The sequence below is a fragment of the Trematomus bernacchii genome, unplaced genomic scaffold (assembly GCF_902827165.1).
Source record: "Trematomus bernacchii unplaced genomic scaffold, fTreBer1.1, whole genome shotgun sequence".
NCBI lineage: Eukaryota > Metazoa > Chordata > Actinopteri > Perciformes > Nototheniidae > Trematomus > Trematomus bernacchii.
This window is the reverse complement of record NW_022987477.1, coordinates 6309359-6335065: the sequence shown is the minus strand read 5'-3', so window position 1 is coordinate 6335065 and position 25707 is coordinate 6309359. Positions and strand designations below refer to the sequence as shown.

General features: G+C 40.6%; 1 protein-coding gene across 2 annotated transcripts; it reads right to left on the bottom strand.

The window, feature by feature from the left end:
* Positions 1-290: 290 nt before the first annotated feature.
* Positions 291-25707, bottom strand: smchd1 (structural maintenance of chromosomes flexible hinge domain containing 1). 2 transcript variants are annotated; one of them, XM_034146963.1, is made up of 48 exons: positions 25589-25707; positions 25337-25473; positions 19990-20065; positions 19633-19791; positions 19460-19542; positions 19185-19318; positions 18943-19057; positions 18464-18583; positions 18163-18329; positions 17969-18062; positions 17680-17887; positions 17480-17600; positions 13477-13657; positions 13071-13268; positions 12880-12993; positions 12668-12774; positions 12367-12449; positions 12156-12281; positions 11531-11599; positions 11296-11415; positions 11059-11203; positions 10707-10812; positions 10427-10499; positions 9996-10135; positions 9729-9857; positions 9403-9627; positions 9106-9248; positions 8133-8218; positions 7923-8041; positions 6668-6829; positions 5974-6102; positions 5777-5856; positions 5479-5636; positions 5280-5395; positions 5126-5187; positions 4848-4935; positions 4538-4669; positions 4262-4417; positions 4046-4172; positions 3789-3908; positions 3465-3544; positions 3224-3346; positions 2865-3046; positions 1743-1849; positions 1192-1262; positions 936-1104; positions 690-848; positions 291-593 (listed from the first exon to the last, which is right to left on the bottom strand). In XM_034146963.1, the coding sequence occupies exons 1-48, from the start codon at positions 25701-25703 to the stop codon at positions 478-480; spliced, it is 6030 nt and encodes a 2009-aa protein (XP_034002854.1). In that variant the 5' UTR covers positions 25704-25707; the 3' UTR covers positions 291-477. The 2 variants fall into 2 exon arrangements, with proteins under 2 accessions (XP_034002854.1, XP_034002862.1); XM_034146971.1 differs by having other exon boundaries at positions 12168-12281.

The following is a 25707-nucleotide window of genomic DNA, read 5'->3' as shown; positions in this document are numbered from 1 at the left end:
ACACACACACACACACACACACACACACACACACACACACACACACACACACACACACACACACACACACACACACACACACACACACACACACACACACACACACACACACACACACACACACACACACACACACACACACACACACACACACACACACACACACACACACACACACACACACACACACACACACACACACACACACACACACACACACACCTCTAAAACTAAGATTATATTTTAAGTTTCACTAAGGTTATTGAGTAGTAATAATCACACATGGAAAGCGATATCTTACTTGTTTTTAATAGAAAGAATATACACGTTCTTTGAACGAAACGTCATACCTTGACATGTCATCATAAGTCGTTAAATAAAACAGTGTAAAAAAAAGAACAAATCTGTACAAAGGGAACAATAAGAACAACTTCACTAGAACACGTCATTAAGCCAAAGAGGTTTGCTTTCAAAATATCAGGTTGGAATTGTGGACCTCAGGCGTGGATCTCTGCTCGATCTCTTGGGATTGATGCCGGACGGCTCTCCAGCGTTATCAAGAGCCCGTTTCAATGGTCTGCCTGGGGTCGACACTAGACGTAGAAAACAGACTCGTTACAAATGAACTTGAAAATGAAAAATGAAAATATTTGTATAGGCTGCCCTTACTCCCAGATCAACAAACATACCAAGTTGTCTCTCAATCTCTTCCAGCTGCTTCTTTCTCTCCTCCATTTCTTGCACCTTTCTCAGCATTACAGGAGACTTCATGTCATTTAAGTGATGGTCACGATCCTTCGCTGCCTGATCCACCTTCTCCAGAGCTAAGCGTTGTTGAGTGAGCAGGTCTACAGAACAAAACGAGAGAATTTAGGCACAATTGCACTTATAAGAACACCAAAAAGGAACTATGAAATATGACTGAGAGATGTCACCTATGTGGTCCTTAAGTAAAAAGTAATGCTGTGAGAGGGGGGCTCCAAACACTTTTAATGTGTCGATTGGTAGGGCTTTGTTATTTTTTCCTCCAAACTTGCCCCTGGAGCTGACCCTGTCCCCCTGCCTGGTCAGGATGGTGGGACATGGCTTCTTTTTCTGCACCACCTGTAAGTAAAGGCACAGTTAAGTGGGGAAAAGAAAAACACAGGCTGCTGGATGTAGTGGCACAGCTTCACCCTCAGCATCACTCACCGCCTTTCTGTAGTTGTTAGCAGAGTCCAGGTCATCAATCAGAATTGTCTCTCCGAGGATGTTTTTAAAAGCTGCAAAGGAAAGGCAAACCGGAAACCGTCAAAACCGACAAATCTAAAACATTCCTGTTTTACTGCTTTACTAGTAAAACTTTCACAATCAGAGACATTAAAGCAGAATACATTATTTGAAATTGCTACGGATACATTTATTGGACAATCAACGTAAATATGTTCCATAAATATTCGAAGCAACTTTTTTTTTAAATTCAGAAAATCCCTAAATTGTTTTTTTTAATGTGGCACAAGAGGCCCACTTTCTGCTCCAGTGACGGTGAGGAAACACCTCCTCTCCTGTGAGGTCCCAGGTGGAACTATTTACCCAGCAGGAGTAATGGGGGCATGAAGGAAATACCCCAACAACAGCAAACACAAAAAGACCTGGGAAGTCTCCGGAAACCCACAGAAAACCTGGGCTGGATCTGCAATAACTAGGCAGAGTCATAGTGAGCAGTGAGCAGTGAGCAGTGAGCTCCATTGGAGGCCGCTCACCGATGTCACGGTCCCGGTCAGCGGTGTACTGCAGCAGGTCTCTGGCGAAGATCGGGTTTCCAGGGGGATCAAAGAGCATGCAGCCACTCCCCATGTGCGGCAACGGTCTGTAAGAAATTCATAACTTAGTAAAGGGACTGAGAGGTTCTAAGAATTATTATAAAAGGACCATACAAGTGTTTTTTGATTGATTTCCCGAAGAATCCCTGAGGTGGAAACATTTCCAAAACTAAAAAATATTCAGTTTATTATGATACATGATTGGTGTAATGACTCAAACAAAGAGGACTGGAATAGTTGCAGTTGCTGCTTTTTCCCCAAAATAATCAAAAAATGTATTAAATATTTTTGGGTTTGAGATTCCTGGTTAGACAATACGATACATATGGAGTATGGTTTGCTGAAAATAGCTTTTTCAAACCATGCAACACCACTGGTGTGATTCTTTAAGTAGCTGTCTTATTTATAATAATTAGTCGCTATTATCATTTAACCAAAATGAAAGAAATCATAATAATTCTCGTTTTGGACAATCAAAACTGGAGGCAGATGTATTTTCTGATTTTCTTACTTTAATTGCCCTAGTTTCAGAGTTTTGATGTGCTGGATTTCTTTAAATTTAAATGTACAGTATGTTATCTGATGAACGAAAGCAGGACCTCATATGTGTTTACAATCTATTTATAATTGTTTTTTTCCTCCTGTAATTTTTCTGCATGAATGTTCGTCTTGGGAGGGAAGTCCTTCCTCTGTTGTTCTTCCTGGAGGACATTTTCCTTATCCAATTGTTAAGGCCCTTAAGGCTAATTTCTGGTTTCCTAATATTGAAGTGTATAAATATAATTGCCTAAACTTCACAGAAGCTGTCCTTATTGGCTATTTGTTCAAGAAAGAGGTGCCACAAGATCTTTAAATGACTGTTTTTGTAAGGCTTGGGGGAAGGAGAAAGCTTAACAATGAAAGACTATAATCAAGGACGAACAGTAATCTCACCAGGAAATTCACGCAATAATGAAATGAATCGCATTGAAGTGTGTGGGCACAAATACAGCTTGCAAACCTTTTGGGCTCACAAAACACTGTATTTAAAAAAGGAATGCATCATGGACCCAGATTGTTTACCTGTTGCCAGGGTGCACATAAACACTGTCGAGGGCCATGACCTGCTGCCGGCCCCTGGTGTCGTCATAGATCCTCTTCGCTGCTTCGGTGGTTTTGGTGATGACACAGTCCATGTCGCCCTGGATGTGCCAGGAGATGACCCACGCAGCATGATCGTCCTGCACGAAGGCCAGGTGGCCGACCTGCATTCAGAGAGGTAAAGGGTTGAACACACAGCTCTGACAACAGTTTTCTCTGATACACATATTTCGCAGAAGCATTGATTGGACATATGTGCATCGAGGTCACTGTTTCCGGGAATTAAACTGGGGTTCAAAAGCTGCTAATCCAACAGAATTCCTTCTCCCCGATGATATTACCATTCCCAAAACATCCTGCTGCCCCTTGTAGTGATCCTGGAGGGAGCAAACTCTTCTGGGTGCTTTCATTATCTTATCAATTTCAGCACGCTTCCTTGTTATGAGTCTGTCAAAATGTGGAATCTACAACAAAACAAAAAGGAAGATATGTAAATGTCAGTTCTTGATTATGTGTATAGATGAGATCCTAATTTCAACATGTACAGAAAATATGTGTGTAGAGTTAAAATGGTACACATACGGTTTGTGCTGTTTCCATGTTCCTCCTGTCAAGCTCCTTTCTAATCGAAGTCTCTTTGCGACTTGCAGCGATGTGATGAGCTGTGAGGGAAGAAGCACTTGCAAATATGGACAATTTCAAATATAAATGGGTAGACACAAAAGAAAAGGCACGGAATGCTTAACTCTATACTCTCTTGGTACAAATTATAGTGTGTCCGTAATACCAAACGTTAAAAAAGCTGGTGTCAAACTAGTTGTCTGACTGAAATGTGATTTAAACCCAACTCTAAACACGTGTCTGGTAGAACAAACCATAGATACAAAAGATGTAATATAGTCTTACAGGTCAGCACATTAAGGAGTTGTCCATAAGTGTTAAATAACTCTTTATCTGCATGAACAGCAGTAGTGAGATCATCTTTCTTCTTGGACAGCTCAGACATTTTCCGTTGGTTGTCTGCATCTAAAACAGAGAGATAAAAGGAAGATGATTGTAGTTAAAATCACAGAAAGAATGCAGACTAATGTTGCACATAACTAAAACATTATTTGTGAAATCTGAGTCATATCTCATGCACCAATATTAGCCCCGGATCATACCATTGTAGAAGTGGAAGGGCAGCTCAAAGGGGGCCAGGGTGGGGGGGACCATCGGCCCTTTAGGTGTGAAGAGGAGGGTGTATGCACTTCCATTCTCCCCGGGGCTGTTCTCCATGAGAGCCAGCCTCTGCGCAGAATAAATGAAACGACAATGTGCATCATGGCGCCGATCCAAAATAAAGGTTGTGGTGTGTACTATGGCAAATGGTTACTCACGTTGACATGTGCCTTTCCTTCTTCCAAGCTAATTTCCAAACGTTTGGTTTTGCCTTCAAACAGAGGGATGGTTTGGTTGCTGTCTCCGCTACAGTTCTTTATAGAAATGACCACATTCCCGTTAAGGTCTTCCCCCGCTGGGTTTCCAGAAGAATCCTGGAATCAGACAAAGAAACCATCTGATAAACAGTCACTTATTTTAATGTATATAAAAAGGGAAAAGTGTTTCTGTTCTTTCGCAATAAAGTAGACATCCTTCTGAGGAGGAAATCTCACCATTATCCTCAGAGTCATATTCTCCACCAAGGTTCGGTTGGCTAACACCTTACTGTAGGAAACAACTGGGGTGGGTGGCTGAGAGGCGGGTCCCAGTTTGACAGGTTGATTGGCCACCACATTTATAGTGATCTACAGAGAGGAAACAGTGCCGAGTCATTCTTTTCAATGAGTCAGGATTATGATCTACTCACCTGAACAAACACCTTCCTGTTAAACAGACATGAGATAACATTATGTCATGTATTTTAGATTAATGCTGGGTGTGTGAAAAGTGCTGTGATGTTTCCAGATTTTAGGCTCCACCAACCTGTTCACTGAACAAGAGTTTAGCTCTTTCCAGTCGTAGAGAAAACTGGATCGTGTGTTTTCCAACTTGTTCTGGGATCTCTTTATCTCTGTAGTGAAAGAAATACAAAAGTTAACTTTCTTGGACAGATCCTGGCTAGCTGTTTGTGCTAAGCTAAGTTAACTGAATGCATTTAAATCGTATAAAAACAAGAGTGCTATCTCAGTCATCATCTAACTTTTCCTTTTTAAATGTTGCAACAACTCCGAGAAATACATAAGCAGATGAAAGCATTGTACCTAAAGTAAAAACGGTCGTTCTTCTGGTTCTCCATGGGTTTACTGCATTTCAGCTCAGTGGCCTGGACAAGAGAAGAATATAACACAACAATTAAGGATGTACTTTAAGCAAATGAAAGTCAGAGACATTCCCCATGATTAGTCAGCCACTTACCGTTTTTGGTGGAATTCTTCCTGATGGCACTCCCTTCCACAGCAGCATGGACGCAGCAGCAGGATTGAAAGTGGTAATGGGGCTTCCTTCATCAGACACCACCTTCACAGAGAAGACTAAAAAGACACATAGCTGCTTAGTTTGCTAAGAGATGCTAAACAAGACGGAGAGAAAATAGAGAAACAATAGGGATGCAGACCTGGGAAGACGCCTCCTGCAGGAAACGTTGCATTGTTGTCGTACACCACGGACAGGCTCACAGGTTTGTTGGGATCAGGAGTGATGGTGATATTCACTGAGGGACCAGGGATGGGTTTGCGGTCGAGGGACCCTTTAAAATCCAGCTGATAGTACCCCCTAGTGGACCAACAGAGTAACAACACTTAAACTAGTAACTTGTGGAATACGTCATGTTTACACTACTGGAAATGTGGATGGCAACCTTTGATTTGGGACATTTTTTGCATTATGATAATAAAAAAAACAATGGCGCTCACTTTGGTCCGCTCAAACTGGTAACAGTGAAAGAGGCTTTCCCTTCCACGTTCACAGGTTGTGAAACAACAGATGACTTCACCTAAAGAAACAAGATCTCATTAAATGTCTGTACAAATCAGAAGTTCCTGGCCATAGCTGGAAAGTTGAAATGGAGCAAAGCGAATATTACGTGTTGGTATTTGCTTGTAATGCTAACCTTCAGTGACTGTGGTGAAGACTTCAATTCAACCACCACCCTCTGGTCCGAGCAGAGGTTCCCCCACTCGTCACACAGCTGGACAACAAACGGTGTGTCGATGCCTTGGTCATTCAACACCTGCAGAGGCTGATGGATACAAAAGAGGAGCTCAGACAGATAGTTTGTGCTGTGAGGTAACATCAAAGGGGTTCTCTTTTAAATGTTATTATAGAGTGGTGCAGGAATGAGTCATTAACCAGTTAGCATTTTAGCACTTCGGGGCTCCCTTGTCTCAAAGTCAAAAATGTTTTGATTGTGTTTTTGTTTAGATTTGCAAATTAGGTCTTAAATTCAAGCTCAGGAGAGTTTTACGTTTATTTCTAATACATCAAAAACACTTGCTTAGCGGTGGCGACGCAAAATCATGCAACTGTGATTTAGTTCGTTTGTAGCATTATGTTAGCCATTTACTTTTGGCAAATGTATTTACGATTCAACTTTTATATTATTTAATATGTGGAGACTATCCTACTAAATAAAAAAAAAGGAATTTAGTAGCATAAACCAATCCGCCACAGATCTTATTTTCTACAATACTACGAAATCTTTTTTCTTCTCAGAGCAAAAATGCGTCATGACTGCACCAATCTATTGAGCTGTAACCAGGGTGATAAGGATCTGAATCCCTCTCTCCAGTAACTTCCTGTCTTACCTGCACTGGCCCACTGACTAGTTTAAGCTGTGCAGGGACTCCAGCGGTCACTTTTACTATGACACGCTCCTCATATTTCTCGTAGGTGAAGCAGATCTCTCTGGGGCCAAGAGTCCCCGACCTGAACTGCACCCCCATCACCAGAACAGAACTGCTCCTCTCCTGATTTCAACACACATGAGAGAGTGAGGGTTAATTCATCAGTTATTATCAGTATATCTACACAGTTATGGAAGTATCCAGATCATTTACTTGAGTAAAAGTATTGGAAACACAATCTAGAAATAAAGAGTAATACATTTTTTTGATTATATGAACTGTAACTTAGAAGAAAATACAATAAAGTACCCATTAGGTAGAATGGCCTTCGTCACGATAGCATTGTTGAGTATTTATTTATTAAGGAGTTTAATTAAGATTAATTTAAATTGACAGAAAATCAATATCTAATTAAATGAATTCATTAATATCACTACTGTAATAAAGAATTAATCGCTTTACATTATTTTCAAGGCAAATAGGCAACAATGGTGTCTTGTTGCGAGAAGTTACTGCTTTTCTTTGTTTTAAATCTTGTATGGATCTTTAAAAAATCGAAATCAAAGAAAAGTAGCCAAAGAACAAATGTAGTGGGATACAATGCACACTATTGCCCTGTGGTAGTAATAAATCAGCATAACAAGAAACCAAAAAAGTTGCATTCCAGTTATTTATAGCTGCCCAACAACACAATTATCAAATTAGTTGCTGGATCTCTTACAAGAAAAGAACATGCTTTTGAATGAGTGCATGCCATAGAGTGTATATAAGAAGGAAATACTAATCGGGTGGCATTTAACAACACAGCCCTTGCACCGCCCATAAATTAACAAGGGATGGAGATGTCATGGCAATAAATCAAAGATAGGCAGTATTGTAGTATAACAGGACACCTCAATCAGTCAGGAATGCTGCTGGTGCCACGCAGAGACGGCACTTTAGGAGGTGCTCCTTATCAGTGCCATTCAAGTTTATAACCTTGCTTGCTCATGCATACAGAATAGCCTCTGCTTGGCTTTGTTATGGTGTCATGGATGGAGAGATAGGGCTTCCCCCCCATGGCGAGTCACAGGATGTAGGAGGAAGAGCTTAGCCTGATAAATGTTGGGGAAAGCTAAGATAGTGAAGATGGCATGGGTGAAAGACAATGTTTCAATTCAGGGCTTCATTTCTGTCGCCCAAGTCCTCCGGAAGGTTGAGTGTCTTTTTTTCCTACCAGCCATTTGAAGGTGATGGCCGATTCGACCAGACCCTCAGCTTTCACCGCCATGTGGTTCTTAGAGTCGGAGGAAAGCGTCTTTGTTGCATTATCATACTGGTCCACAAGCTCCAAGCCTGTAAAAGAAAAGAAACAAAGATGTGTATCATGAAGCTGTCAAACATATCCTAATAAATCAGATGTATTGTTGATAATGTTCACACTAACTGATGTTTCCTGGTATGACTTCCCCGAGCTTCACTGTGCTTTTCAGTAGAGTTGCTTTCAGCCGCTTTGGTTCATCAGGTTGTGGTCTACAAACAAAACAAGCAGGGATGTGGATTTGAAAGATACCAGTCTGGATATCAAAATAAATGTTTGACAATTAGGGCAAATATGCTTAATGCAGGAGTTAGATGAGAAAATCTTCTTCTTCTTAAATATAAAGCTGTGCAGGAAATATGTGACAATTAATTAACTTAACAGGAGATTTGTTGCCCTCCCGACAGAGCTCGGCTAGCTTAATCATTTCCTCACTAGTCTTTAAAGTGGACCTATCATGCTATATTTGAATAATATAGTGTAGGACCATACCTATATAAGGCATATTTATACTTTTTTTTTTTTTTAAATACCAAACAGATCATGCATTTTAGCCATGCCTCATTTTGCTCAATTTGACATTTTTTAGCTCTGTTTTTGCAAGGGCAGATTCTGTGAGAACAGCACCACCTACAGGCCTGGCATATGTACTACAGCGTCTCCAGCGCTTTCGAACGGCAATGGCCGTGGCCGTCTCCTCCTGATTGGTGGAGTTGGCCCAATAGCCGTAGCGCCACCGTCCTGACGTCAGGACAGTGTTCAAATCTGGATCAGTTTTTATCAGATCCGTTGCAGCCCCTTTTTTAGAGATTTGGGTATGGAGGAAAATAGAGAGGGTTGTGTTTTCTGACACTTGGTGAGTTCCCTGGAACACCGGGGACACATATTCATGTATAAAAGACGTACAAAAGTGCATTTTGCATGATAGGTCCCCTTTAAGCTAAGCTAGTAAACGGCATGCATATTTATTACACATACATGAAGGTATCAGTCTTCTCAGCTAACTCCTGACAAGAAAGCAATCAAGCATATTTCCAAAAACAAACTCTGCTTCTCAGTTTGCATCACATAATCACAGTGTAGAGGGTATGTGCCTTACATGATGTGGAAGGAGACTGACACATTCTGGTCTTGGTAGGACACCTGGAAGAAGCGCTCCACCTGCACCTGAGAGGGCACGCGTAGGTCTGGCAGCTTCCCCTGGACCAAATCTTTCACATTTACATCTCCTGTCCAGTTAACCTTAAACACAGTCATAATGAACAAAGAAAAAGTCAGTAACAAGCTGGGAAATGTTAAAAAAAACAACGAGTGAGCATGGTTTCTTTTTATTTATTTATCCCCACACCATTTACAAAACCAACAGGAGAGGAACACACATATATGCGAGACACACCTTTATCTTGGAGGCTATTTCAGCCGTGAGGGGAACGTCTCTACCAGCCTCATCGTACAGTTTGTAGAAGAGGTTTTCCATCAGGCCTCCAGCCAGCCATAGTATCTTTTCGTTGTCCGTGAGTACCAAGTTCTCATCGTCCTTGCAGCAGATCTTCATGAGGCAGACTCTTTTGCTCGGCACCACCTCCAGCTCCCTCACCACCGGCTTGATTTTCTTCTGACTCTTGTTGGAAAACAGAGACGGGATTGAGACATCGTGATAAAGATTACATTATGGATTTTTCTACAAAGCAGAGATCTTTGTTGTGGAGTTTTTAAACTTACGGGCATCTCAAATTGAACATTGAGTTTTTCTGGGTGTCCCTTGGTTATTTTCAAGTTTACGGGCTTTACCACGATCTGTCCGGCTCCTGAGTTGCTGCAGTCAGTAGCCATAGCCGGAAACCCCTGAACCTAAGGGCCAGATAAAAGGATGCAAAACGGTTTATTTATGTTCAGATTATATTAGGGGAAGTAAATAGAGCAGGCCCACAAATAAGAAAACATAACTGTTTTTATAGAGATTCATTCCTGGCATTCACACCCCCATACCTGGCATCGAACGATCTGTTTGGCGTTAGCTGTGATGTTTCCTTCCTCATCGTGGATCTCAACATTAAACAAGACAGTTTTTCCATTCTCTACTTTGATTGGTTTGTCTTCTGGTGTCACGTGGATGGAGTGTGCAGTACCTGAAAAAAAGCCCAGTTTTTTTGTATCAACTATCACGAGGAATATTTCATTGACAGGTAGAACAAGATGAGGAGGACTGCTGACAACATGGTGGTTTGATTATTATCTAAATGTTTGTAGCAAACCAGTTAAACCGCACCTGATTTACGTCTGAAATCTCTACCAACCCCCCAGGTAATATTCAGCAGGCAATAAGTTGATTGTTTGAAATGTAATGACACCAGCAACGAAAAAGCTACGAATAGAAAATGATTATCGATCATAATTTCTCACAGCGCAAACCGTCTTACCAGGAAGAAGACTGAACTTGATAGTCTCTGTGTTTTGCGCCAAGCCCGGCAGGGTCACTTTCAGATCATATGTCTGCGGCATAAACAGGATGGAAATGAAATAACAGAGGTTAAGAAGCAGTGGGATCTTTTCTTGGGTATCAAGCATTAGCACTTTGTGTCAAATATTGTAGTTTTGTCTGAAAAGTGATATATTTGACAAGTTTGCTTTTCACTTGAAACAACCTTTAGTTCTATCAAACCAATTTCTTCTGAGTTAAGAGCATCTTGTTTTTCTAACCTTTGGTTGTTGGTAGTTCAGGACTTTTCCACTTGCTTTGACACATCTGATGTATAACGTCGTCTCACTGCTGTCCGTTTTGTCGAAATTGAGTGAAGTCAGGCCACTAAGTAATAATAATAAGGAAAATGATGTTAAAGGGGCCAGCACATCCAACATCTTGCAAATTAAAGACATGATCACATTTAAGGTAAACCTATGATACTGAAATATACATATACAAATCAGTTAAATAAGTAAAGCCATGTCTAAACAGCGTTTCATTCAATTAGAATAAAAGGGGGTCTTCTAAGGAAGCTGTCCACGGCAAAAAACAAAGGAAACAAATCAAAACTAGGGTGAAGAGACCCACCTGCATTTGAGTATAGGTTTGAGATCCGGAGGAGGCGCTGTGGGGTGGTCGTAACCGTCCTTTATCTGCAGAGGAATGTCGAAGGGCATTCCCACGCGAAGACTGGAGCTCATTGTACCAATAACAAAACTTTCAGCCTTTCCCTCTGAGAAGGGTGGAAACAATGGACATGTGTGACTATGGCATTCACAATGGATAATGATTATGACAAGCTAAAGTTTCCTTGTGTTTTCAAACCTTTGATGGTGAAGTTGAGTTTGTAGCTCGGGAGCTCTCTGCCCCCAAAGCTGTCGACCTTGCTCTCGTTGATAAGAGTCCTCAGTATCAGAGTATACTCCCCCAGGCCGGTCAGCGTCTCTGCCAAGGGTGAAATGTTTGCAACTTGATACATGATCTTTCCGGAGACAAATACTTCTGGACATTCAAAATCCAAACCAATCATTATGAAACTGACAAATGAAATGGAACGTACCAATCTTTTTGAACCAGAAAAACTTTGCTGAAGTTGGGGTAGCATAACCTAAGACTTCTTTTTTTTGACCTGCAAATGAAAAGATAGAGTTTAGTTTAAGCTGTGCACCAAAAATCGAAACAGCAAAGAATTAGAAACAACTAGAACAAAGTACAGCTGGCTAGTATTGCATTTTCAAATAACTGCTTTTTTCAGGCGGTAGATGGAATACTTTTGGTTAGCAGACTTTTAATTTCAATGTATCAAATTTCAATGTACCAACTTTAGCTTTGAGAAAATCATTTAAAAAAAGCAATGTTTCATCATTTTATAGGCTGAATGATTAATCAAGTATGTACAAATGACAGGATAATCCATAATTTAATCATAATTACTATTTGTAGCAGCTCTGTAAGGAATCAGGTAAACATGTTTCATTTGAATGAAAACAAACTCCTGTAGTTATGATGATTCCACATCAAGGGTGTATCTCTTTGAATGAAAGTTTTATACTATAGTTTTTAGATATCATAAAATAACAGATTCCTTCTGTTTACACCCATAATGATCTACTCTTTAATAGTTTGATCACTGTTTGGTTTTCAAATGCTATTTTTTTTCTTTCTCTTACTTCATTACTGTTTACCATGCTTATTACCATGCTGAAAGACTTTGAGATCAATAATGAGTCTTTTCCCGGCTCCCTGGCCAACTGCTGGCATCTGGGACATAGACTCTCCTTTCTTGTTCATTATGTTGACGTTGAGTGGCCCTGAAATTATGCAAAACAACGTTTGGAAAAAAGGACAATTGTATTATTTGACCTGGTGTTGTACACAGAAAATGCAACAGTTTACCTAACGGAGTCCCAGCTGGACGAATGCCACCCTCTAGCCAGGGGTCTCCTTCAGGCCAGCTCACGCTCAGAAACTCTGGAAGCCTGGCACAAACAAATACCATTAGCTGATCAAATCTCCTCAAGGGTTAAGAACCACAACTAGTCAGGAGAAGGAGATACGGTGTAGGGAAATGAAGCAACACAAATTACTTGCAACAAATGTTAGAAAGTGGGATATTGGAGAGGATTGAGCTCTGTCAAGGGTGTAAATGTTGACTATGCTAGCAGTATAAGAGCATTTCCCCTATCTGCTTACTCACTTGGCTAGGTCATTGTCAATGTTTCTCTGGATGGCTTCGGAAGTGGCGTTCTTGTCAATCTTGGAAATGGGTATGGTCTTGATCTTGTCGTGAAATGCTTTGGGTTCCTAGGAAACAGATTTGTTGGTTGATATCAGCCTCAGTTTTGTCCTTTATTGAATCCTTAAAGTACTAAGACTGAGATAAAGGATTAGTAATAATTGTCTTCTTACCATACAAATTTCCACCTCTCCCCCTGTGGCAAAGACATCTTCTTCATGTTGTCCATACAGCAAGAAACGCACCACGCTGCCATAGAGAATGGGCTGCGTTTTCTGAGACTTCACCTGTATGAAGAAGTATGTGGGCATCAATACAGAATGGAGAATAACCCGAAAGTACACATGTAAAAGCAAAAGCTTACAAGTTGGCCTTTTGAGTATGTTTTGCCGTCCCATTCGATGGAGGTGAATGTCGCCCAGGGATACTGCATTCTCTTAACAGACAATTCAGTTCGTGTGATGGTCTTCTTGAAGTTAAGGAACTTCACTTGCTTGTCCCACTTCTCGTGACAGTTCTTTAGCCACTGCGTGAACTCCTTCTGAATGTTACCTCTTTGTTTCTGTGGACATGGAAATAAAGCAATACCCGGTAGTTGACAAGTAACCTGATCAATGTTAATATGATATCTAGTGCTAGTACCAACTATTATGCACTCAAATATATATAATAATATATATCCACATCTTAAACTGGTGCTAAAAAAGTACAAATGTTGAATGTCGGGCTGCAAAGTTTTGTAACAAAAAAAAAAAGTTTCGAATGACTACCTGTCCCTTAACAATGCGTGTGAAGAAAGAGTCCCTGTGCTTCAGTGTCAGCTCCAGTTCCATGAAGGTGAGCTTGTTGGTGCTGACTGGGAATCTGTCGTCAGTGAAGAGCACCCCTGAAATCCGACTGTAACACTCTGCAAGCTCCTTTACTCCTTTACTCTGAGCACACCAGTCAAACCTGTAAAACACATGGATAGCAACAATGCTAGCAACTTCAGATTGTTTCAGATTTATAACTGACACAGTCAATTAAAGAGCTTCATTGTGTGAAAGATTTTAGAGTTTGATATGACTGTTAGAAAAACATCGTCACCGGCTTGAGCTTCAATATCAGGATACGTGTATTTATTATGCTTGAAAGAATGGAAGAAGTCATCACATACAGAGCATATGGTACAACTAGTTCCCAGAACAGTGTCCCGTTGTGTCAAATTATCATATAATCATTTAAAACATATTGTCTGATTGCCTTTTACACTGTTAAAATTGTATTTTTAGTCTTGTATGTGTTTAACAGAGACATATGTTAAGGATTTACATTGCAGGAGGGCCAAAGGACGTGTAAAAGGGGGATATGAAAATGGTTAAGGACAAGGGGGTTTTATGGTGGGGATGTTTAGATGATAGCTAAGGGAATTTAAGTGTGGGACCAGTTAGCTATTCTATTACATACACAGTTAAGCCTTTGTTATCATGTGCTACTCTGATATTGAAAGAGTAAATTCAGTTTTTATTAGAACGCTTTTGCAGGTGCTCAAAGCGCTCTAATAAAAAATGGAATTAATTATTATAAGATGTCATCTGAGGGGCTTCTTACTCTGTTTTCCTTTGACTTCAAAACACCTCTAAGTGATCGCCATGCTGAAAGTTTCCTGCTCTCAGAGAATTTATGGATGCATGTTTCACCCTTGCTTCTCCGAAAGCCATTAACTGCATTCCAATTGATGATTCATTATCCTTTGGTACTCTGCTTCACCTTAAACCTACACAGAATCTATACATCACTTATAATTAGGGATGTCCCGATCCGATCACGTGATCGGGGATCGGAGCCGATCACGTGATTTTCACGTGATCGGGGATCGGGAGAAAAAAAATCGGGGATCGGATTTTTTTTTTTTTTTTTTTTTTTTTTTATAAAATATTTTTATACATTTTATTTAATGTTACAAAACAAAAATGACCATGTTCACGTCTTAAAGTCATCCTGAGGCCTTAGTTTTGGGTTAAAATTACACAACATCATGTATGTGTTGCTTCTTTTGGGCTTGTTTTCATAGACCTGGTTGCTTATTTCTCTCAAATCTGGCAACAGAGTGGGCGCAGTGTCTAATAGTAGCAGTAAGCTAACAAGAGGCTACGTTCAGCTGGTGACTCGGGAGTCGGGACAGAGAAAATGTCAGGAGTTTGGAAGTATTATAAAATTGAAAGCGAAGGCAGTGTAACAGCCAGATGCAATGTTTGCAAGGCGGAGGTTCCGCGTGGTGGAAAGAACAGAGCTACGTTCAACATGACCAATCTAATACAAACACCACCAACAACAACACGACGAGTACACAGCGGCCACTCAGGTAACGGCATTGAAACAACCAACACTTTCAGAGACTTTTAAAAGGAAAGAGAAACTGCCCCAGAACAGTGAAAAGGCCAAAGAAATAACAGCCAAGATAGCTGAATTCATCGCGTTGGATGACCAGCCGTTATCTGTTACCTTTTTTTTCCTCTTAATGCATTGCATAAAGATCGGATCGGGAAAAATCGGTATCGGCAGATTGTCAAAATCAAATGATCGGAATAGGATCGGGAGCAAAAAAAGGTGATCGGGACATCCCTACTTATAATCAAGGTCAATATTTAACTACATAATTACACAGTTTTCAGTTCATATTTTACTTAATCATTCTCTTGAGCGTTCCACTCATAATGACTGTGCCAGTAGTTTAGTAAAACCTGCCTCTTTACAATAGATCCAATTATATATTTAATTGGCCTTAATGAAATGAAAGGTACTTGGAATTTTCTTTCTAGAGAACTAAACTTTGACCATGGCAACCTGATGAGTTCTGCTCACCTGTTGTACATGCAAAACATTCATCTTCATAAGTTGTGGTATTAGCACTTGGAGGGCATTTACTGCCAGACAGTGGAACAATACAACAATAATCTTTAATGAAATTTGTAAGACCTTTGACCAACAATGTCACCTGTGACAGGTGACATTGTTGGTCAAAGGTCTTAAAATGTTAAAAACGTAGGGATGCTCCGATCGATCATTATCGGCCGATATTCACTCTTAATAGTTTGATCGGTGCTCTCTATAAAGGCCGATCAGGAGAGCTGATCAGACGACGCAAAATACATGAGACTTTTCTCTGTGTGCGGCAAAAGAAGCTCGACAAAATGGCTTCACCGGTCTGGCAGTTTTTCAAGGTGTCCGAAAAAGACAATAAAATAGTTATATGCAACCCGAGAGGAAAAGAGAGGCTCCGTTTATTTCTCCCGTGTTATTATCCAAAGTTAATGTAAACTTTTGAATAATATACTTCATCTACTATAAGTAGTTTGTTTGAATGTAATAATTATGTTGTTTGTTGTTTGTGGAACTGCATCATTTATTGAAAAATGAATCTGAACTTTTCAATCTGTTACGATTATAAACTGAAGCAAAATAAAAATGAGCCCCATTAAATGAGTCTTAAACATCAGCATATATTACCGGTCATAGTCCGGTAATTACCGGCTAACGGAAACTCTGCTACACAATTCACAATACAACACTTTAAATGGAAGATCCCCATAGCCTCTCAAATCAAACTAACTCACTACAGCCGATCAAATCCTGGATGAGCAAACAACCTCAACGAGAGCAAGACAGAGGTCATCTTTTTTGGACCCCAGCCTCCAGCCTCTCCGGTTGATACTCTGGGCTCTCTCAATGAAAACATCCTCCCCTCTGTTATGAACCTTGGAGTGACCTCCGATAGCGCTTTTAAATTCGATGAGCAGGTCAGCACCGTAGTCAAAACCTGCTTTTTTTTTTAAATTAAGTCTATTGGCCAAGACCAAGTCGTTTTTTATCTTTTAAAGACCTAGAAAGGGTTATTAACGCCTTTGTTACCTCAAGACTGGACTACTGCAAAGCTCTGTATGTGGGTATGGACAAGGCCTCAATTAGACGCCTGCAGCTAGTCCAGAACGCAGCTGCACATCTTCTGACTGGCCATACAAAGCGTGACCACATCACCCCAATTCTGGCCTCACTGCACTGGCTTCCAATTCGGTTCCAAATTGATTTGAAACTCCTTTTATTTGTTTTCAAAGCCCTAAATGGGCTGGCTCAGGCCTATATAGACGAACTCCGCCATCGCCACACCCCTGCCAGAGCTTTAAGGTCTGCTGACCAGCTGCTGCTGATAGTGCCCAATACCAGGCTCAAAACCTGAGGGGACCGAGCCTTCGCAGCAGCTGGCCCCAGGCTCTGGAACAGTCTGCCCCTAGATGTGAGGTCGGCCCAGACCCTAGGGGTTTTTGAATCTTCACTGAAGACACACTTCTTCTCTCTGGCCTTCTAGTCAGAGCGGAGCACGACACCTGACATTTCCCTATGTTTTGTTTTTATATTTCTTTCTTATGTTTTAATAGTGTGCTTTTATTACATGTACAGCACTTTGGCTCGACCAAAAATCGTATTTAAATGTGCTCGATAAATAAAACTTGATTTGATTTGATAGCCCCCACCCATCCTATGATCGGTGATCGGTATCGGGCGATTCTGATTCCGGTGATCGGCCCCAAAAACCCTGATCGGAGCATTCCTAATTAGAATTTGTGTATCCTGTAATAACAACTAACCGGCTTATATTATGTACATTCAGACCAAAGTTCCGGTGTCATTATAAATGTCCTCATCTGAATTTCGCAAAAAAAACAAATAAGCCCATTCCATAGACTGTGTACATTTTCTTGCTCTAACATAAGCTAAAATAGTTGAAGTACTTACTCAGACACTGTGGTGTAAGGTATGAGCCGTCCGTTCCAGAAACAGTCAAATATCGGCCTTTTCCTTCTTTCCTGATGCAGGACTCCAGGCTCATTAACACCATCATCTTCATCATCAGGGGCTGTTGGACGAAAGACAAACATTGAAATCCACAGTTTTGATCTAAAGCTCTAAATTGTCATATTCAAGAGTTTGAATACCTTGCACAGCATCAGGGTCCTCAGGGTAAGTCTCCCTGTCATACAGGAAGGGATGATACCGAATGAGTCCATCCACTGTGCCGCCATCTTGTGTAGTGGTGGCCTTAAACTCAAACGTGTCCACAGCCGATTTTATGTACAGAGTCTGAACGTCGTTTTCCACCTCTCTAAGATCCATCACAACGGGAGGCTTGTCACGTAAACTGATCTGTTCGAAAAAGATAATGATAATATTAGCAGAGAAAGACTCAATTAAAAGCATCAGCAGAATGTGGAACGGTTACCTCACCGTGATTTTTATTTCAGAGTGACAATCCGAGTCTGCTGAGCTGTCACTCAGTTCCTTTCCATTGACTCCATGAATGTAGTAGTGGTATACTTGACTGAAACATGGTCAAAACATTTTTTATGAGTTAAAGCAGAAAACATTGGACCCGTTAAGACTTTTAAGTTAATATCAAACTTGCGGGTAAATGAACTTACGCCAGCTGTCTCGTCCACACTTTGATATCCTGTTTTAGAAAAGCGATGTGATCAGGAAAGACTCCTGTAATGACCACAGCCGTGAACTTTTCCTTGCCGGATTCCTCTAGGATGAGGTTATGAAGGAAGCGCTCATCATTTTTTTCCACATGTGAAAAGTCGCCGGGCTGCATGAGGGGGTTGAGACATCAAACAGAGGATAAATAGTAGAGACATTAACACAAAGAGCTTCAAAAAAGCTTGATAACATTGTTATTGAAGTTACAAGCGAGCACCGACTTCATTCAATCAGAGTACTTACCTTCCTGTTTCGAATGATCCCACTGTAAACATCCTCTTTGTTCTTCACCTTATTCTCAAAGTCTTGTTTGGAAATAACCATCTCATGAACATCCGGGGAGCCATATGCTTTACTGATCATCTAAAACACAGAACAAAACCAATCTATTGTTAGTTTCTGCTCATTCACAACAGTGAGACCCGTTACAAATACATGCTGGCACACATTCCTGGTAGCAAACTTGAATGCCGTATTTATTTATTATCTATTTTATTTCACTGTTATTTAGATGTCAATGCACAATACATGTATAAATATAGCAATATCTCTAGTCTCTAGGCAGAAGACACAAATGATCATTCCTCAGTGTTGTAAAGGTTTTAGAAACCAAAAAGTAAAGAAAAAGAGTGTGAGCGATACATTAGTGTTCCTTCTTATGGTAGTGTTTGTTTAAGTGTCTGGTATTGCTTCATTTGAAACTATATTCACTGAAGACTAACCCTGACTGAGTCTCCAATGTGGAAAACAGCCTGTTTTCCTCCAACTCCAAAGAAGGATATATCGCTGTTGAGACTGCGAGGGACAGGATCAGGCCGAACATATCCTTCTTCCTCACTGTGAAAAAAATAATTATAATCAAACTCTGGGCATGTTAAACTAAAAAGGTACAATATTGAAAGCTTACGTTGAAATTACATGACTGATTTAAAGCTAGAAAGTGAAGAAGGTAGAGCAAACAAACCTTCCATAGGAGCCGATATCCCTGGTAAACTTAGAGAGTCTGTACACAGCCCAGTTTTTGAGCTGTTTAGAGGTCATCCCGCACCCGTTATCTAAAACAATCACTGCAGGTTTCCCGAGATTGTCATCAAACATCTGTAGAGGGGAGGTCCGACATCAGTAAACAAAGACAACGACTTTGAACTCTTTGTGGAAATGACATGAATGGTTAACCAATATGCAAAAGAAGAAGGTGAAGTATTTGGTCATTTAAGGATTTGCAAATTCAGAACCAACCATGCGTATTTCTATCTTCCTCACTCGTTGGTTTTTAGCTGTGGCTGAAAGAGCGTTGTCGATCAGCTCAGCAAGTGAGTATGCTGGGGAAATGCAAGAAAAAGTAGCAGGCAATGAGTATATGCAGATGATGTCCCTTTCATGCATTCTACTTTGATTATTTAAGAACTTACGCAATGGATTCTGTCCCCTGCTAGCCCAGTACTCATAGGTGCCACTCTGTATCAGCGTATCATAGTGAGGAGTAAAGTTGATGATCTCTTCTGTCGCCGCAGTCAGAGCTTGGTGCTTCTGTTTCAACAAGTGGAGGGTGCTGTCATCCTGAAGCTCCTCTGCAATAAAAGAAAATGCATCTGTACTATGTAGACTGATATATAAATTCTTACATGAACTGTCAAGTTTCAAAACTGAAAACAAATTCAGAACAAAGTCAGTAAAATATTAACAATTTTCGAAAATTTGTTTAATTGTCTCCTCTATAATGAATGATAGTTTGTCTACTTTTCATTAAAAAAAAATGGTTTACTCACCAAATATTTTAGAATTCAGGACTGCTCTGTCTGTTGTGGCCAACACAAATGTTTCATTTGAACGGATCTCAAATTTCTGTTAAGGAATATCAAAAGTGAGTGTTAATTTGTTTCTTTGTTGTGTCACTGATTTATTAGAGTCTCTTTAGTCAATCAACACAACATTATTTGGCAAATATTTAGATTATTTTATTTAATATTTTTAGATTTTGTTAAGAACAATGTGGACAGTTCATAGTTTCTTCATTATGAGGATTTCAGCTTTTTTTTATTGTTAGTCAATAGGCGCATTCACACCGCAGTACTTTTCCCACAAAGGTTCATGAGAATTTAGTTCTCATGAACCAAGTACAGATCGCATTCACACCGGAATAAGTTCCTGGGGAAGGATTAGGCAAATGAAACCGCTGACGTCACTTCTTCTTCTTCTTCTGCTTTGGGTTTACTGGCAGGCCGCAAACAACTTCACGGCGTATACTGCCACCCGAACTCCCCGGCCGGAAGTCCCCGGAGTTGGGGATTGGCTTCAGTAGAAGCTGCTGGGACTCCCAGCAGCTTCTACTGAAGCCTTCAGTGTAAATCGCCACCGCTCCCATGTTTTCTTTTGTGTTGCCATAATTAGTCTCTCTGCGTTTGTGCGCTGGGCTAATGCTAATAATGCTAATGCGAGGATAATAAAATGGCGGCTTTACAAAACTTTTTGGGAGTTTTACGGGGCGTGGTTTGCATTCCGCCCAGCCAATCAGACATAGGAAGCTTTTTCTCCCACGAAAGTACCTGCTCTCTAGCAGAAAAAGGGGGTACAAAAGGTTCTGATGAACTAATTTTTGTTCCGGCTCTTTTTGGTGTAAACGCGACATTTCGGAACTATATCGGAACTAAAGTGGGAAAAGTACTGCAGTGTGAACGCGGCTAATGGGCAAAAGTCTTTCTGGGCCCACTGGCGTCACAGACTGATACGGAAATTGTAGTACCGCCGTTTGGACACAACGAATATTTTCATCAGAGTCCGGCGCACTTCCTGGGGGTTTGATGCATTTATCTGATATTTAACAACAAATTCACAGCCAGCGAGTCGCTTGATTTGAGCTTCCAACGCTCATACTGCAGCCCCTCCCTCTCCGACTGCTACCATGGTAACACTCTGATACTCGCGCACACCACTCTGAGATTCACGGGCACAGACAGCAGCAGGTTGCAGCAAAACGTGTGTTTCTTTCTACTGACTGGACTGGAGTTGACAAAAATCCACCAGACTTCTAGAAGGTAAGTCGTATACGTTCGTTGTTAAGGCACAGTGCCCTCAGAGGGCTTATAAGTATGTATACAGTCGTGCTAGCTGTGGTTTTATGTGCTGTTTATCCTATCCTAAATAAACACTGATTGTACAGCCTCTTTATTAACTTCTTTATTAACTGGACCCAGGTGCAAACAATTATCACTAATTGGTAGGGATGCTCCGATCGCCAATTTTGGGGCCGATCGCCGATCGCCGGAATCAGTATCTGCCGATACCGATCGCCGATCCGATCGAGTGGGCGGGGCCTAAATGGAAGATTTAAACATCACTTTAAATCTTCCATTTAAAGTGATGTTTAAAACTCAGTTAATGGGGCTCATTCACTGGAGCTTCCACAAACAACAATCAACTTAATTATTACATTCAAATTATGTATATTATTCAAGTTTACATTCACTTTGGATAATACCACGGGAGAAATTAGCAAGCGCTCTCTTTTCCTCTCTCTCCCTCTCTCTCTCCCTCTCTCTCTCCCCCTCTCTCCCTCTCCTGACAGCCCGTCAGTATCGTCTCATGCAGCTCGCTGATCCAGTAATGTGTGAGGCCGACAGTGAAGAATAAACATATTTATAACTAGTTTAGCTTGTTCCAGAGGTAAGGCAAGGCAAGGCAAGGCAAGTTTATTTATATAGCACCTTTCAACACAAGGTAATTCAAAGTGCTTTACAAAAATGGAAGACATTTTAAAAATGGCATTTAAAATCAGTCATTAAAAAGGAAAGATAATAAAATAAACATTAAAAGAAAAAATACATGGATAAAAGTTAAAAGTTACAGTGCAGTGTAAGATATGAATAGTTCAATTAAAAGCAGCGGCAAAAAGAAAAGTCTTCAGCCTGGATTTAAAAGTAGTAAGAGTTGCAGCGGACCTGCAGGTTTCTGGGAGTTTGTTCCAGATATTCGGAGCATAATAACTGAACGCTGCTTTACCATGTTTAGTTCTGACTCTGGGGACAGAAAGCTGACCAGTCCCTGAAGACCTGAGGGTTCTGGATGGTTCATAATTTAGCAGTAGGTCAGACATGTATTTTGGGCCTAAACCATTCAAAGCTTTATAAACCAGCAACAATATTTTGAAATCTATTCTTTGACACACAGGAAGCCAGTGTAAAGACTTCAGAACAGGAGTGATGTGATCCACTTTCTTAGTGTTAGTGAGGACTCGAGCAGCGGCGTTCTGAATTAGGTAGATAAAATAGCTAAGTCTGTTAGGTCTAACTCTTGTGTGTTTCGCTCCGCTCACCGGTCCATCACAGCGGGTGGAGCTGCAGGATTTCTGCTTCACACACACGTTGCATACCGCTATTTTACTGTCTTTTTCGGACACCTTAAAATAATGCCAGACCGGTGAAGCCATTTTGGCGAGCTTGTTTTGCCGCGTACAGAGAAAAGTGTCATGTATTTTACGTGATGCGATCGGCCCTCGCGATCGGCATGTTTAGAGAGCACCGATCGATCGGTAGAGAGTGAGTATCGGCAGATCTCGATCGGTGACCGATCGATCGGAGCATCCCTACTAATTGGTTTCTGTGTCTCCAAATATTAAGCCATTTCAAAAGAATGATTTTTAATTTGGATGCAGTTGAGAAGTGGGTTGTGCTGACTTAGGCAACAACAACAAAAGTGCAGGAAACATTAATCAAATAAAAAAAATTCTCCAGAACTCATTAATAAAATAAATTACTTAACATCTTCTAAAGCATGTATTGATGGCTGACTAGCATGTATAGCAGAGTTCCCGTTAGAATATTTTTTTGCCGGTCAACATGTCCGTTAAAGTTGAAATCTTCCGGACAAAATTAGATAAGTGCCGGTTAAAGGTCTTCTTTGTTATTTATTGAGCTTTAAAACAAATTGATATGATTCGACATTAAACAAACTAATTATAGTAGATTAACTACATTATTCAAAAGTGTACAGTAATTTACAAAAACGCGGGAATAATAAACGGAGCGCTCTCTCCTTCTCCTGACAGCCCGTCAGTATCATGCAGCTCGCGGATCCAGTAATGAGTGACCCGACAGTAAAACTAAACATATCTATAACTAGTTTAGGTAGTTTGAGAGGTAATTAAAATAGCTACGTGTGATTTTCTAACCTGAAGTGTGTTTTGCTCTGCTCGCCGCTGCAGGGGATCATGCAGAGCTGCGTGTCGACTCGTCAGCAGCAGCCGATCTCTCTCTCCTGTCAGATTAGACTTTACTCGCATTTATGTCCATATCGATCAGATCTAGCTAGTTCTAGCTAATGATATGACTACCTGCTTGTTAAAAGACACCTAAACAATAAGCGTCGCTATGCAACCGGATGAGGCCACAAAGTATAGCGCAGCATTATGCATTTGTTTACATGCCCACCGGAACCCCGAGGCATTACCAACAGATCAACGCACAATCAACCCATACAGGACATCTCTTTCTCCACATTAAGTGTTAGACATTAGAATTGACAATTTTTGTCTGTCACATACTCTTTTGTCTGTCACATACTATTCTTGTCTGTCACATAAGTGGCGCAACTGATGCGGTATTGCGCTAAGGGAAAATTATTTTGACCGGACATTTTGACCGGAGAGATTTAGATTTGCCGGACTTCAGCATATTTTACCGGTCATTGTCCGGTAATTACCGGCTAACGGGAACTCTGATGTATAGCTGTATTCTACAATCCTCCCATTAATGGATAGTAACTTATCTAAGGATAGGTCAATTCATTATTTATTATTAATAAGGCCATTTGTTCAAATGTAAAAATCCTTAAAAGAAAGTGGTGCCGTATTCTCTTAGGAATGCCAAATGTTTTTTTTCTACTTCTCATTTGTTAGATTAATCTGTTTTTCTTTTTATGATTGCGAATGTAAAATCAAAAAGGAATTTAAAGTCATCTCATCGGGCTTTGGGAATCTGAACGGTTTATTTTTAACTATATTTTATAATATTTTATAGACAATATTAATGATTGAACATTTGTAAAAAAGTTAATCATTAGTGAATATAGTGGTTCGTTAATGTCAACCGGGAAAAACAGGCAATGTTAGCAAATAAGTCAATAGAACAAGTCTGATAATTCATTCATTCTATGCTGAAAGGTCAACAAAGCTTGACTCAAGTTTCTATTACAACAATGCTCATAATACAACCACAAAATCTGCATCTGTGTTTGGAGCGTGTTTAGTTTCATCATAAATGTCACCCAGTAACGCCCAAATAAAAATTGCTAACCCTAACCCGTTGGGGGGGTACCCCAGCAGCACCCTGCCAAGGCAGTAAACCTAGGGGAAACACTGCATGTATACATAACACAAAACAAGGTTATTTTAAATGTTGTTTGAAGTTAAATGTTAAAGGTGGGGTAGGTAATTTTGGAGAAACCAGCTCGAGTGCGCTAGAAGTTGAAAATACACAGAAAAAATCTGGCACTTCCTTACAGAGCCTCTCCTCCAACACACACAAACGCGCACATGACCAATGAGGGCACGAGATAAGTTTGTGCACAGATGGAAGGCTGACAGGCAGGTAGGCCATCCAGTTATTTTAGCCAGGCCGGCTAAAATGATTGGTCGTGCTTTTTACAGTACTACGGCTTCCACAGATGACGTTTTTTTATGGGTTTTTTGTCAAAGCACTTAAGATATTCATTGCTATCGGGATGTTAAGAGCATTCCATGGAATATAACAAAAAGTGTATCTCGAGCCGGTTTCTCAAACTTACCTACCCCACCTTTAACTATCCATATTATATTCACTTCAGATGAATAGTATCAGAAAATGTAAAATAAGAAACCAAAGTATATCAGTAGGTGATTCTCTTTGCCATTGTTTTCATCTAGTCTATACTTTTACAACAATTCAATTGTTGGTTTTGGTGTGCCACCCCAAGATTGACAGTAGCCCCATTGGCCACCCTTATGACACATTTCTGGAGGCGCCACTGGTGGTAGGAGATCAACACCAACTGACCATGGTCGAGTTTTCTTCCACACAGAATAGTTAGATATCCTGTTGAAGTCACGTGAGCTCTAACACAAGTAAATAAAATGTACGTTACCCGGTGCAGAAGTTTAATAAAGCCTTTGAAGTCCAAACCACTCGTTTCCAGCATTTCCTGGTTAACTTTCTCCCCATCTTTGGAGCGGCAGTCGTAAACACGAATCCTTCTGCGTACTTTTCCTCCCTCCATGAAGGCTGGAGAGAGAAACACCTTATTAACCTCAATGTATAGGAGCTAACGTTCACTAGCTAGCTAAGCTACATGTGCCATGCAGTTTGCAGTCGTCCCAGACTTTTTACAAATACCCACGGCGATTGAACTGCATCTTATGAGCTGTCCCTGCCTTCAGCTTCAAACACACACATTGCCCTCTCTTCGTAGTTAGTTCGCGTGCATGTTCGCTTGTACGGAAGCTCATTGGCATCTAC